Source organism: Poecile atricapillus, chromosome 1 (assembly GCF_030490865.1).
Source record: "Poecile atricapillus isolate bPoeAtr1 chromosome 1, bPoeAtr1.hap1, whole genome shotgun sequence".
NCBI classification, from domain to species: Eukaryota; Metazoa; Chordata; class Aves; order Passeriformes; family Paridae; genus Poecile; species Poecile atricapillus.
The window spans coordinates 67,629,843-67,645,349 of NC_081249.1; the positions used below are offsets into that span (position 1 = coordinate 67,629,843).

General features: G+C 41.6%; 1 protein-coding gene across 2 annotated transcripts in view; it reads right to left on the minus strand.

The window, feature by feature from the left end:
- Positions 1–2,978: 2,978 nt before the first annotated feature.
- Positions 2,979–15,507, minus strand: part of KL (klotho) — a 48,664-nt gene continuing 36,135 nt past the window's right edge. For both annotated transcript variants that reach the window (XM_058862526.1, XM_058862516.1), the window contains exons 3-5: positions 13,880–14,148; positions 10,291–11,407; positions 2,979–6,651 (exon numbers count right to left, since the gene is read on the minus strand). In XM_058862526.1, the coding sequence (XP_058718509.1) occupies positions 6,314–6,651; positions 10,291–11,407; positions 13,880–14,148 (1,724 nt within the window). In that variant the 3' untranslated portion in view covers positions 2,979–6,313. The remainder of the gene's footprint in view (positions 6,652–10,290; positions 11,408–13,879; positions 14,149–15,507) is intronic.

A 15,507-nucleotide genomic window follows, 5' to 3' on the forward strand; every position in this document is an offset into this window, starting at 1 on the left:
TATTTTTCTTCCAGCCCAATAATAATATATCATCAGCCAGAGGAATGTGCCCATGAATACCAAGCAGGAGCAAGCACGTGTGCCAAGAGCAGGACCCCGCCGCCTCCTGCTGTGAGGTGCAAGGAAAGGCAATATCCGCTCATGGATCCCGTAGCAATGTGGCAGATAAATGAGTTACAAATGGCTATAAAATTCACAAACTTGCATCAGAAGTGGACTTAAAAGCTCAGCAAGCGCTGGAGAGGCAGCTGCAACACTGGCAGTTTCCTTTATGAGCACTTATTTTCTTAGCTTTTGGAAATAAGATCCATCTAATCCTGGTGGAGAGGGGGAGGCAGAAGGGCTGATACCAAGTGAAAACTATCAACAAAAAATCTGTAAGGCCTGTAAACAGTATTTTGCCTTCTAAGAAATCTATACGCCTTGACATACCTCGGTCATACCTTCATATTCAGCTCCCCACTATAAACACATAGCCCAAGTGTTTATAAATAAGTGCCTGAAGGGGGAAGAAGGGGTGATGAGAGAGCTGGAGCTCGCTCTGCTCCATCCTTCACGCAGCACCAAGTGCCAGGGCCACGCATCTCCCAGACTGGAGAAGCAGCAGCCTTGCACCCCTCAAGTCATCCTCCAGGCTGCCCAGAGAGGCTGCAGCCTGCTGGGAAGCCCTCCTCACCCTCTTGCTCCCCTCCCTTTCCTGGCAAGGCACCTGACGGCCTCCAGCTCAACTGCACCATTGCCAGACTACAAAACTTTGTCACCTCGTAAAACTTTACAGTGCAGGTAGTTTATACCATTACACCTCTTGAACTGAACATCAGCCAATTCAGAGTTTCCTCTGGCGGGAGGAAAACCAGATTTCTTGGGTCAGGTGCTGTGTTTGTGCAGCCCTGCTGGTTTAGAGAGCTGCTGAGGGCCTTTTACAGAGCCCTGAATGCAGAAGGCAGCGATGCACTGGCCAGCTCAGTGCTGAGAGCCAAACCACGGTTTCAGCCTAGATCTCACCAGGACATGCTTTTCCTCCAGGCCCCAGGACATGTCCCGCTTGGGAGGTGTTGCTCCAGCTTGGAAATGCACCTCCTAAGGCACAGCCCCAGGGGAAGATCTGGTTTGGAAGCTCCTGAGAACCAAGCAGGTGGGACTGAGAAGTCACTACCAAGGTGCTCTCCTCCCCTGCAAGGAATGGTGCCATGAAAAACATCAGGGAGAAGTCCATCATACATCCCAGATTACAGGGGAATGTTAAAACTCACCCTTCCCCATGAAAAAAAAAAACCAACAACAAAACCAAAAACCCCCAAATACTTAGAGCTTTGTGTTTTACTCTTAAGTAAAGAAGAAACGATTTCCACTAATAGAAAAGAACTAAAGTTGAAACTAATCCCACTGGCTGTGAATTTGCAGCATTTAGAAAACATCACTGCTGTAATTCCCACTGCTTTGCTTAGTGTCGGAGACTGACCACCCCTCCTGCACCTCAGATTCCCATGGGTCTCCTACAATTTGGGCCACATTTGGATGACCTCAGGAGAGCTGGGATCAGATAATGAGGCTTCACCATGTTGTGAGTAATTCTTGTGACAAAAAGATGGCTTTTGACAGTTAAATTCCTCATGTAGGAGGTGTTTCATTGAAAGAGGTATATCACTGAGGGACAAATATGGGAAATACAGGGAAAAAAAATATTTTTTAACAAAGAATATTCCAAGTCCCATGGTCCATCCCCACTGAAGTGGGCTGTTCACTCTGCCCCCAGGATGAGAAGCCTGGACTTGTGCTTGTGCTTTTCTGCCTTGCTTCATTAGTATTTTCCCTGGCTTCTCTCTGCCTCACTGGTGCTTTTGCTACTCCCTGAGAAACACAGAAAGCATCACAAAATAATAGCCAGCGAAATGTTAGCACCCACAAGCATCCTGGTTGCAGGCCGCTGTTATTTCAACTTTCTGATTTCTTAAAAATCTTAATTTTTCTCAGAACTGCCTGACAGTGGTGTTTCTGTTCAACACGTGAAGCAAAGTAAAAGGCTCTGATACACTGGGCCCTGACAGTTTCTTCTCACCTCATTATTCCTTTTTTCCAATCTCTTATAAAGGGTGGGCTTTACAAGAAGGGTGGGCTTAACAAGCCAGCCCCAGCCATAGCCTTGAGGGGGCTGAGGAGGGACGGTTTGGCAATTCATGAGTGGCACATCAAAGACAGGAAGAGCTTTCCCTTTTCTTTTCCATTCCTCTTTTTCTTGGCTTTGCTTGAGCAAAGAAGGAACAGGATTGAACTTTCCTTGCCTAAGCTAAAGCCTGGCACCTAGAATTGACTTCTTCACCCTGAATAAGGGAATTTTCACCTCAGTGGTCTCTGCAAGCAGAATGAACAGATCGAGTTTTCTAAGTGACATGAAAGCAACACATACAATGCAAGGAGAAAAGGGCAAGATGTGTGTTTAAACATGCTGAGACTTGTATGGTCCCCATTCTGTTCACTGGGTTTGTCCTGTTCTGCTCCCACTTCCCTTAATCTTGACATTTATTTTCCTTAGGATGTTTAACAACGATGCCGCAAACAGACTGCTTAGTGCCGAACTATGCTGACAAAATCCCTGAGGCCTGGGAGTAACTCTACTGGAATAGAAGAGTTTTCAGATTTACTGCAGTGTTACTGTGGAATAAACTATTGCAGCAAAGCACTCTTAAATTGGTACGGTTACTTCCACAGACTTTCTAAATAGTCACTTTAAAAAATAAATGAAAAAAAAAAATCTCTCAAATAACAAAAACCCTCCAAACTCATAGGTCTGTTGGAAAAACATCTGTTTAGCCACAGGCCCCAGAAATCTCCAACAAAAGTTAGTTATTTCTGTGTCACTGGAAAAACAAACAGCAACACAAACTCCTTGCAGAGTTATCACAATAGCCTCTCCTGAGATACTCTGTATTTCATGCTGCAGGCAAAGAAACTGGACAGATTAAACAGTAAGATCTCGTTACAATTTGTTACATTCAGTATCTTTATTTCACTTCTGTGATTGTTATAAAAACAATATAACATTCATCCTGTCATTTAGCAAAGACATCCCTCCCACAGTCAATCGGCACAATCTTTTCAAGAAATAAACCAGAAGCTTTGCACACCTGTCACAAAAATATTTTGAACAAATACAATGTTTAATCTGGAGCATTGAGAAAACTGGCAACAACATTTCATTCTATAAACAAGTTAAAAATCAAGAAAGCAGTCTACCTAAAAAACTGCAAGTTGAGCATGCTGAGTCTTGTTCTTCAGAAAACAAACCACCAGCCACCACCAAAGTGGTGCACTTTGCAGCCCGAGTAGGGAGCCCCCTGTGCTCAAAGTCCTTGCTGCTGCCTGCATTTCTGCTCAGGATGCACAGATGGAGTCAGATCACCGCTCTCATGTGGGCATTGAAGGCAGCAAGTGCCCCACAGCAGGACCAAAGCAGGTGATTGCCACATCGGTTTGCATAAGCACACCTTGGACAGGTACCCAACCTTTGCCTATTCAAAGACTTCTTTGTTAGTGAAGAGTGATTTTTTCAAGACAATTGACAGGAAACTTGCCCTGATTACATAAAATAAGGCAGATTCCAGAGGCAAAACCATACCATTATCTCCATCAGAACGGCCCATCATTGTGCAATTCACTGGCCCAGGCAGCACCACAGGCAGGATGCCTGGGAGAAGGCTTTGGCAACCACTGTGCCCTGCTCAAGCCAGCTGCATTCTGCAGTGACATTTAAAACCTCTTCTGAAGCAACTACAACAAAGGCTGTGTTAGTTCCATGGGTCATAGCTCCATGAGTGGATACAGCACATCACACAGCAACAGATCCCAGTATACCTACAAATTAGCTATCCAGCTGGTGCCATCTGCCTGTCAGTGGTTACATATCACCCAGCCTCTATGGGAAGAGCGTGCCGTGTCTCCTCCGTGCTGGGACTGTTGTTTCACACGTTGTGCTGTGCCTGGGCCACGCCACAGCTCCCAGCAGCAGCTGGATGGATGGGAACTGCTCGTGAAGCATCAGCTCAGGCCAGTGTCCATCACCTCTGTGCCCATGGCATCTGTGCTCTTCTGGATTTGCCCTGGCCAGACTCCCTGAGTCCCCTCAAACCCCAGGGAGGCAGGTACAACCCAGGTATACCTGGCTCCTCGGAAACATCAGGTCCCAACATTTGACCAACAGCAAAATACACACCACACACACACATGCACATACAAAACACACAAAGCGGGCATGACCCAGGTACAGCTCATGCTAAATGAACATCACTTTTTGTTACGTACTGCAAAGGCAGCTGGCAGCTGGCAGAACGTATTGCACGGTGATTCATTGTCGTGCCAGGGAAAAGCCATTCCACATTTCATACACTCAGGGAGAGCTATTTCTTCATAATCCTCAGTGCACCAGGCACCAACATATAAATATACAGCAGTTTGAAATGTTCTCTTCCAAAGCAAGTCCTATCAGTCTATAAATAATTTTCATACATATTTTTAATACTTCATCACTTACCCTGAGATGTGCACCTTAATCTTGATACCAAAATATACATAATTGCAGAGAGAGACCATTTAAAGACTGGAATTGGAGGAAAAATATATTAATCATTATGAGAAGATATGAATTCTCTTTTTTTTCTATACATTATTTAAGAAAAAATATAATCTTAAGTTAAAAATTAAAATAATATCTCATATGTAAGTTTCAATTTACAGTATAGAGTCACAGAGTGTTCAGGTTGAAAGGAACCCTGGGAGGCTATTTAGTCATCTTCTAGTAATCTAGTAGATAAACATCACATTTAATACAGCATAATCAGCTTTAGTAGATAAATAATTCTTGATTAACACAGAGCACATTTCTTTTAAAATGTTCTTTCCAGTGAGTGACATTGTTCACGTAACAATAAAAACACAATTACAGCTGAAGGCAATGCAGGCCTAGGGTTAGAGAGCAGAGAAAAATGACCGTACTGCTTTACACTGAGGACCCTCTGAATGCAGCAATTCACAAGGCAGGCAAAATGACATAGGGTTTTTTCTCCCATTCTCTCTCTATTTCTCCTAATAAACAATGGCGCTAACATTTTGCTATTTTATCTTGTTGACAGAAGAACAAGAAGCCCTCAGATATCCAGAAATACTTTGGGATGAAATGCTGCCAGGTCCAGTTGCTCAAAGGAGAACCTCCAGGCAACCTGCGAGAGGTTTGGCCCAAACAGCTCCAGTCTCGGACCCTGGCAGCAAAAAATGTTGCACTATTACACCAAAATGCTGGCTTTTAAAGTCTCTGCACTCAACACAAAGAGCATGCAGAGACCATCCCTGTTAAGTCACCACAAGTTTCCAGCAGGTAAGTAGCCAAGCAGTGGCAGCTGAATTCAACTGGCTGTGGTAAGTGTAGAAACAGGGTATCCCAGGTGTGCCATGTCCCTGGGTACAGGGCAAGAGAGCACAGGGTCAGAAACACAGCTTTCTGCCAACTCAGCCAGTGAAGACATCCCAGTTCCTGCTCCTTGCCCTTTTTTTCTGAGCAAACTAAAGGGAAGCCCTTTCATCTTTCCCATCTCTTCCCAGTTGATGGCATGACCCCTGCAATCCCTGGATATACCCCTACTTCTTACCCCCTGAGAAAGACACAGAAAGACACAGTTCCTTTAACTGAAGTTCCCCAATGACAGCCTGAAGTCAGACATAGTCTCAGTACTAGATAACTGATTTATCAAGAGCTCCCAGCAGTACAGACTCATTTCCCCCTGTTCTTCCTCCTGCATCTTCTTTAGGAAAGGAGTTAATCTTTCCTCAGCACTGCTTTTTGCAATTCTCCTCCATCTTTCTTCTCAGTCATAGTCTCTGCTCCAGTTAGGGTTTATCTCTGGTTAAGAAACGTCGGTGTTAAACCCTAATTTGGAAAACTAAACTCTTGTTTCACCCCAGTCTTGGAGAATTTGACATTTAGGCTCTTCCATCACACTATGTTTTCAAAACTTTTCACCAGTTCAGTAAGGCAAATCCAAAAGGGGATTGCCGAAGGGGAAAGCATCTGCTCAACAAAAGGTCCCAGGCAAAGCTGTGAAACAACTCCAACCACAGGAATCAAGGGCCGGTTAGAAACCAAAGGTACTATAACAGAGTAAATGATTTCTGGAAGCCATATGCAAGCAATAGCTTTTCAATGTCATTATCCTGCAGTATCAGGCAATGTAAATCCCTTCCTAATGCTGAAGCATTCTTATTTCAGATTTCCCAAGGAGATGTAAGAAAAAGGATAGTGAGTGATGTATTCAAAGAAGAAACTCTATTTATACCTTCTTTCTACCCTCTTGGAGTAGTAAGTAATGAAGAATATAGTAACAATAAAAGCAACAAATACAAAAGAGATAAAGGCTAATAATGATTTTCTCGTTCGGAAGAAGTGGCATTCGGAACATGAGGCAACCTCTTCTGGACACAGCAACTCCGGAGTTTCAGGACCAGGAAAACCATTATTGCCAATTATTTCCCTGTAATGTTTCAGAGAAGGCTTTGGTTCATACTGATTTGCAATATAGCTGTAGAGACCATACTTAGGAGCAGTCTTGTCGTTAAAAGAATAGACAAAATATCCTTGAAGGTTAACATCATCCAAGGTGTAAGCTGCAAAAGAAAACAAAGGGTTGAAGAAATGAATCAATGTCACTTTGCATTCAAGAGCAGTACCATATGCCCCTGTGTAAAGGAGGGGCAGGGAAATGTTAAACCCGCATCTGCACTTCTCCTCTCCAAAATTAGGTAAGGTACACGTACATGTACATCTGTGAAGTGTTTCTCATAAAAAGTAAGAATCTGTCAGCCACTGCCAGACAGTGTGATCTGTGAGGATCCTGCAATTTATTTCCTTGTGCTTGGTAAACACAGCTGTGAGTGCCTGACTGTGTTTAATGATCAGCATGGAGCCTATCATGAAAAGATGGCTCTCTTTATATGGAAGAATACAGGTTTTGGGTTTCCTGCCTCTAGTTTTCTGCAGCCCGCTTCTCTGATTGCTCCTTCTCCCTTGCAGGAGAGGAGAAGGACATCAGGCTGCACTTCTCACCAGCAAAGGCACAGTGACACCAGAAAAATCACACAGCCATGCTGAGGTTGTGTACCGGGATATCATCAGTGCAAGGGGAAAGTTTATGCAAACCACAGCCCTCTCTTGTTATTAACCCACATTTCTGATCCAAGATGACCTGTGTTTGTCTTTACTGAGAACACGTCCACAATCCGTATTGCTAACTCAGCTACTGGAAGAGGCCCAGCAGTTGCAGTGCTAACCTTGAGCCATCCATCCTGCTTGACAAAAAAAATCAACCCAAGGTAGTAAACACAAACTGTAATACTTTATCTCTCAAAAAAAATTAACAAATTAAAGCAGATGAACACAGAACTGAATTTTCATATGCTTCTAGAAATAATTCTTTCTGAAGCCACATGCAAGACTTTAGCACCTCTAACCCACTTTTCACGTGCAAAATGAAAGAATATTTACCTGCCCCTTTACAGAGCTGCTGCCCAGGATAATTAACTAGTTGTGTTTGCAGAACTGCAGGTGGATTTAATGGTGTTACATAAATGGTAATTGCTGTTCTTTGTTTTCAGCTGGCAAAGATGTACTTAAACAGAGTATAAAGCACTTCAAAATATGGCCTCAGTCCAAAGGGTCGCATACTCTATCCTAGAATCATTTATCTGCACAAACCTGCTGGCTCCCCTGGAACAATGCAGGTGAGCAATATTACATGCACAAAAATTTCCACATGCAGTGCCTGAAACCAGCTGGAGGAAGAAGGCAGAATAGGGACTTCAAAGCCAGAGCATACACATACCAATCCCCCTATACACTGTGACACTGAGGTAAGGACACAAGATTATTAATTCATCTTAGTTACTGCACAAGGTCTTGCAAAAAAGAAATGCAAGTCTTGGAGAAACCTGAATCAGTCATGATGCCAACGTTATGTAATGACAAAATGGACAAAAGTGCAATACCAGAGAGGGAGAAGAAAAAATGGAAAAGTGATGGATCAAACACTTTGGAGGAGTGTATGGTGTCTAAAGGGGGAGATAAAGCTTTAGGAAAAGTATTATGGCTAGTCAGCAGAGTCATCACAAAGGTGGTGAAAAGATAAGAAAATAGGCTAAGCTGAAAAACACAGGAGCTGGACAGAAGAGGGAGAAAGAAGTGACTGGGGAACAGTGGTACCAGAACATTCCAAAGGGCAAAGTTCCGTACAAAACAGAGGCATGCGTAGGTGTTCTTGCTAATGAGAACTGGGAGAAAAGCCCATATCCACAGACACTTTGCAAACAGATGTGCCAAGGAAACAAGCAATACAGAAAAAAAACAGTTTGAAACCACAAGCCCAAATATAGCCAAAATATATTTTTTAACTATAGATTTATAAAACATGCATCCAGTGCTACAAAATGCTCGAGAATGAACTCTTGGGCACTTAATATTGATGTTCAGTAACTTGCGAAAGAGGTGGAAATTACTGAGGAGGAAGTTAAAGCCAGTGGTTAATAAAGTGGACAGGAATTGCCAGCCATCCTTCACTACCTATCAAAAGAGTGGAACAGATTATATAAAGCTTGATAAATATGAAATTTAGGAGATAATACAGGATGAATGCCAATCAGCTTAGCTTTATGAAAAATAAATCTTGTCAAAATATCTTGACATCTTTTTTTCCAAGATCAGCAGATCAATAAAAGTAATGATGTTTGATGTTATATACTTAGAGCTTCACAAGGCAAATGACTTGGTACTATATGGCATTTGGATCAAGAAAATAGAATGTTATGAGGTCAAGGGAAGCCCATAATAAACAGATTTCAACTGGTCTCAGGTAGAATTAAGAAGTAACAGAACTAGAAGTCTAGAAATGTAATTTCAGGCAAGTAAGTGTCACAGTGTATGTATTTCTACCATGGTCATGGAGCTCGGCTTTTAGCACTAAGTTTATTTATGATCTTAAATATATCAGCAACCTGAAATAAATGTAAAACTATTTCTCACAGTCTGCAAGTATCACAAAGATTAGAAACATAACCTAGCTAGCGTAGCAAGGTTTGCATAAACAAGCAGCAGGCATTTGAACATGACCAAATGTGAAGAGGTCAAAGAACAAGCAGACCTACTTTTGAAGAGACAGTCCTGCTTGGAGTGGGGGGCAGGAATCTGTAACTGAGTTTAAAACGTCAGCAAGTCACCACAGAATCTGTGTAACCAACCTGCTGCTGTGGCCAAGAAGGCCAACAGCCTGCTTGCATGTAGAAATGAAGAGGGTAAGAGGTTATGTTATACCTGCCTAAGTGTGGCAAGAGGAACAGTATGCATAGGTCTGGGTTTACCCCTCTCATCAGGAATACCAGCACACAGGGAAAAAACTGAATAACTCAGAACTTTGAAATGATGCTTTATTGCAAGGGACACAAAGAACTTCGTCTGTGTTATCTATCAAAGAGATAAATGAGAGATGGCTTGTCTTGTGTCTGCTAACACCTACATAGGTAAAATACATGTGGAAACACAAAACAAAATTGCTTAAAGATGAAGTTAGAGCAATTAATAGTGTGATTGATATATATATATACACATACTGTGAGGTGCCAAAGTTTCTTCATCAGTAAAAATTATCTCATTTGGGTCTTGTACTTTTCTGAAAAAACAGCATGTGCTGTATGACAGGATGACTCAAAATGCCTCCTTTTTGCCTTATAATTTATGAATCTTTGAGACAAAGAAAAAGACTGGCATGTGTTCTGAATAGCAGGAAACAGTCCAGGAAATGGCATAATGAGGTAGACAGCTGAATTATTATGAAGATCACTGCTGGATAAGATCACTGTTGGATAAGATACAGAGACAACTGAGGAACAGAACTCATACTCAGCCCTGAGGCACATCACTGGAGAGAAGCAACAGTGCAAAACAACAGCAGAAGTACAATAAGATGAAAATCTGACTAAATACATGTGGAGCTACTCACATAACTTCTATTTAAATTTACTGAATCCATTAATAACTTCATCTGCTGTCTTGGGCAGAATATAAGCAAGGTCAGTCTTCCTGATGTTTAGTAACACCAATGAATCATAAATCAAGGGGAAAATTACCTGTTACACTGTAGGAACATCTCATTTATGGAGTATTCTACAGAGGACATGTCTTTTAAAGCTAAACATATTCTATCATACAGTGTATACTAATAGTGGGATTTGTGACATAAACCATCTGTGGTTCCTTACCTTTTAAAGCTTCATTGATGTAATTCTGGATGTAATACACTCTCAGCTTATCGTGCACCATATTCTGGTCATCATCAATCCCATTAGCCATAATGTAAATTGGGACATCACCATACTTTGATTTCACCCACTTGAGCAATTTACGCAGTCCCCAGGGCACTACTGCAGCTCTGCTGGGAGAGTGAAGCCATGTGATGTCATTGATCATTTGAACTTCAAGGTAGTGGTCATATTTTACTGCATCTTCTTTCTCTGAGCCCACAAGGGTTGTAGTGTAGTGACTCAAGGCAAAAAAATCAAATGAGCCCCGTATTAATTTCTTTTCATCTTCTGAGAAGTAAGGCAAGTGGAAATTATACAGGTCAGCACCATTTATTCGGTGAAGCCACGCTCTCATCACCTCTGGGTAGTCTCCATTCCCAAAGATGGGCTCTGCAAGCCAACCAATGTCGAACTCTAAAATCCTGTCAGCAACTTCTTGGTCATTCCTGGAAAAGGGACAAGCTGGTTCTACCCAGTCAGCTTGCAAAGCTATAGATATTTTGCCCTTCTGAGATCTCCTGAATTCTTTGTCATAAACATGCCAGACTTTTGCATGGGCTTTCAATAGGTTGTGCCCTGCTGTGTATGTCAGGTTTTTCACAGACGGTTCATTCATGGTGATCCAGAATTTGACATGGTCCCCAAGACTTGTAAAGCAGAATCTGGCATACTCAACAAAAGCCTGAACAGTTCCTGTGTTTTCCCAAGCTCCATATTTGGCAAGAGAAACTGGAAGCTCTTGATTTTCAACCATAGGTTGCCATAAAGCAACAACAGGAGTTATGTTAACTCTGAGAAGTTCACTAGCAAAACACTGATAGTAATGTACAAGTGTGTGGTTGATTAGAGAAAGGTTACCTAAAGGAAGGATTAAAGACCATTTCAGTGAAAAATGGAAGTGTGTGACATGCATCTCTTGCAGAAGAGAGATCTGGAGCCTGATAGCAGCGAAGTCAACACAGTGACGCTTGCGCTTTGCGGCATAAACTCCATCCACTTTAATGAGCTTCTTTGTCTGGTGAACATCCCACACATAAACACTGGAGTCAAGGAACTGAGCGGGTGTCGTGTCTACCTAGGGAGAACAAGAAGCACACCAGATTAAAGCTGTTTGTTCTAGGTAGGTGGGAACATCATAACCATCAGGCACAGCCGAGTAAAAGAATATCCTAAGTCAAAACTTTGCATTCAGCATCTCTGTACTGGTATCTCGGGCCCATATGAATGAATGACTTTTCTGTTAACAAGTGATGTCAGAAAAGTACCAAATCTATGTATCATTTTCACCCTACTTTTCAAACAAGCTTACGCGAATGGTCATCGTGTTTATGTCTTCTCTAAGCTGTTCCAGTTTCCAAAAGAAATAAGGGATTGCTCAGGGATAAGGCACTAAGCCTGCAACAGATCTCCAGAGAAGGAGATGTTCAGTGAAGACTACAGTAGTTTTTAAAATGTTTTTCTTTCAAGATTAAGGATGGTCTACAGAGATACTGTCTGTTGTAAATTACCCAGTACAGTCAGTTTCAAGACCACTCCCTGAATGCAGGAAAAGAAATAATGAATACAACATCATTTCTGTGTTCTGTTCTTTTCCTAACTATGATGAAAGATGAGTAATGCTCTGCACTTGATTTTTAGCAAAAATTCAGTTGACAAGCAAAATTTTTCCTTCTTGCTGAAGACATCCTTTTTTATTTAGTTCATACTGAAGTAATTTCAAAGTTATTTCAGCAGGCTGTTGATGTCTGAATCAATTTTTTTGGGCCTCTGAGTAAACCCACTATATGTTACTCCAACAGCAAATGCATTTCCCAGAAGGCTTTAGGGTTTCAGATGTCAGAACTGCCGGTATGACACACAGTAACACAGTACAAGATGAGCTTCTCAGGGTTGCTCAGAACTATATTTTCACTTTTTAATGAAAATTACCAGCAGAGTAAGGACTAGAAAATGAAAAATTGAACTACTTATAATACTACACAGTGTGAAATCTCCTCATTCATACTCTGCATAATTCTTTCTAGATCCAAATCATAGGATAGTGGTGCCATGGTCTTTATTTGCCCTTTTCTCTTTCTTTTTAATCTTTGGTCTGTGGTTTCCCCCTGAGTTCAGATTCCTTGTCCTGCCCTCTGTTTGAAAAGCAGGTGTCAGCCTACAACCAGTGTTCAACTTGTAGCTGAGGTTCTGCAGACTGTATAAAATCAGTTGCTGAAAATCAGTTGCTATTTTCTCCGGAGAGGTCAGTACTGTGCTTATAGAAGAAAGTAATAAAAAACAGCATGTCTGAGGGAAATTGCTTTTCTGGAGAATTGTCCCTTGTAGATTACTAAAGCATGCATTGCCACTAATACTGTGGGAATGCTGTCAAAACAGTTTTTCCACTGTGATGCATCTACAAATCAAACTACCTAAGCCTTACAGCACAAAATGTTTGAATGGCCTTTTGAAACTAAAATATTCAGCTTTGAAGGGTTTGGGTATGGGAGGGATTTTTTAGCTGTTGTAGGCTGACTGATTCTACAACGTTATAGTTGTTATTGACTCCAAAAGCAGCAATTCCATTTCCAATTCTTAATCTATCTGAGAGCTAGGAGGATGACTTGAATTTTCTTGGAAATCGGTGCATGAGGTAAGAAGGCTGCAGTATTTCTCAAGAGAACAAAGTCAAATCTTAGTTTTGGAGTGAGAAAAAACAAACAAGCTCCTCACATTCTAGCCTTAAGAAAGATTCTGCCTTTGTGAAAAATATAAATCAAAAATTCTGTTCTTGAATGAAGCCTTGGCTTTGAATTTACACCTCTTTACTGTGTTTAGAGAAGCTCTGCAACCCAAATTAGCATCCAAAAACTGCAGAGCCCAACAGTTAAAGTGATCATAATTCAGGTACAATTTTTACTCATGTTATAAAGTCTTATAATTTGAAAAATTCTCCCAAAGTATCAAATCAGTTCAAATAAAGACTGAGGGCCATGAACTAGCTAGGTTCCATGCAGGGGCACTGCAGGCCCTCATCAGACACAGTATGACATAAAATTAAATACAAGGAATACAGAAATTTCATTTAAATCTAGTATTGTTCGCTTCCTTTTGTTATAAAATCTCTCTAAGAACAGTACCAGGATGTATATGCATAAGATGTAGAAACATGCCAATGGAGTTTTGGGAGTTTTTAGGAAGTTTGCTAAAACATGTATTTTACCGTTTAGCAGATTTAATTGACTTCCCTTTGAAAATAACTGATTTCCCATAACTGATCACAGATGTTCAGGGAAGACAAGCATCAGACTCCTTTCCATTTCCATAGACTTCTCTAAAATGTTATTTAGTGTCTCAATCTGACTGGTTCTCGTTGGTCACACACAGAAAGTCTGGTGAAGAATGAAAGACATGATGTTTGGCACAAAAGCCTTGTACCTGTCTCCTTGCAGCACTGTGGTAGTAGACACACACAGTGTGGCAAAGACACTCTATTCAGCAAATACGTCACTGTCAACTTGTGCATTGATCTGGCTGGACAGCCTGTCGGCTTTATTATCAGACTCACCTGAATGTAGTTGTCAACAATTCCCCAAGCAAAGCCACAGGGAAAAATACCTTCTATGGGCTGGTTTTCAGGCAAAGGTGGGAAGCCATTTTTTTCTATCAGCTTTTGATAGAACAAGACAGAAGATTTGGGCATCAGCTTCTTGTCATGGCTTTGAAAATCAACATAGAACAATCCACGTCGAATGCTGTACCCCCTATGCCACTCAAAGCCATCCAGGAGGGACCAGACTGTGTAGCCAAACACGTTAACTCCATCATATCGGATAGCTGAGGAAAGAACAAACCCAAACTTATCACGGTGCTCATTTTTCCTCAGTAAATTACACCCTATCTGCAATGCTTGCAGCATTACTGTGTAACAATGCGACAGGTCAGATAAGTATCTCAGGGCCTTCCTCAAAGCCTATTCAGGGAACATATTTCAGCTGCACTTGGGGAGCTGCCAGATTATGCTAGAAGGCAGCAGAGGAAACTGGCTTGGCTTTAAAGCAGCAAGATTTAGAAAGAGAAGCCATGCAGCAGTGATTTGAGCAGTGCTGCTCATCAGACGTGCCAAACCTCAGCCTCGGAGTAGAGCCTGACCCATCTGCACAAAGCCAGTGACTGTCCTGTACTGCCCTCTGCTCTGTTCACACTGCAGCTCACTCACTCAGGGCAGGTGTTACTGCAGCACTACCCTGTATGCAAACAAAGTTATACTCCTTTTCATCTCCTCCCCCTCCACTCCAAATACATATTGAGAAAAACCTGACAGCACATTTGGAGTGCACATGAATTTTTATTACCAGAGATTCCAAGCAGAAGTGATAATACAGAAAGACTCTATTTGGTAATTCTGTCTCTTTACATCTTTTATGGCACACCATTTTCCAGTTCAAATATTTAAGGGTTTCTAAAAATATCTGCATGTTCTAGGTCAAGTGTTTGACTTTTAAAATCACCACATGCTTTGAAGGTTAACGTTGGGATCTACCGGTATCTGCTAGTTTTACCAGCATTATTACCAGATTCCAAATGAAACTCACTTTTAGCTGTATTAAACACTGAGATTCAGCAAAATGTTCCTGGGCAAGGCTCAGCTCCAGGAAAGCACAAAGGAGTGTGCTTATTCTAATTACATAATTAGACCCACCCTAATTCAGCAATGCATTTAAGCACATTCTTAAGCACTCTTTTGAACTGGTGCTTGGCTCTGTAGCCAGCAAAGTTTATCTTTATTACTCACCATTTTCTGTCAGCCCAAATGAGATACTGACTGAACATAATATTCACCAGCCTAGTAACACTGAAAGTGTTATTTCAGGCAAGCAGACTAACAAGGTCCTAATTTCCTGGCTTTACTAATGTACCTCATTACAATCAGTTATGAGGGACCACATGGATTCTTGATTGTAACCCTGTTTGAATCAAATAAAGGAACAATCCAGTTAAATAAGCAACAAATTTGGCCCAGTCTTTGTCAGAGGTCACGAGAAAATGTCTAAGGAAATGGAATATTTCTCCTCCTAAAGGCACCATTCTTTTGTGTTTGGCAAATGCCACTATTTTTCTAACCTCTGTGTCCACCCAGGATCAAATCTGCCACACAGCAGGGTAAAAGCCAGTACAGGTCCACAGTGTGAACCA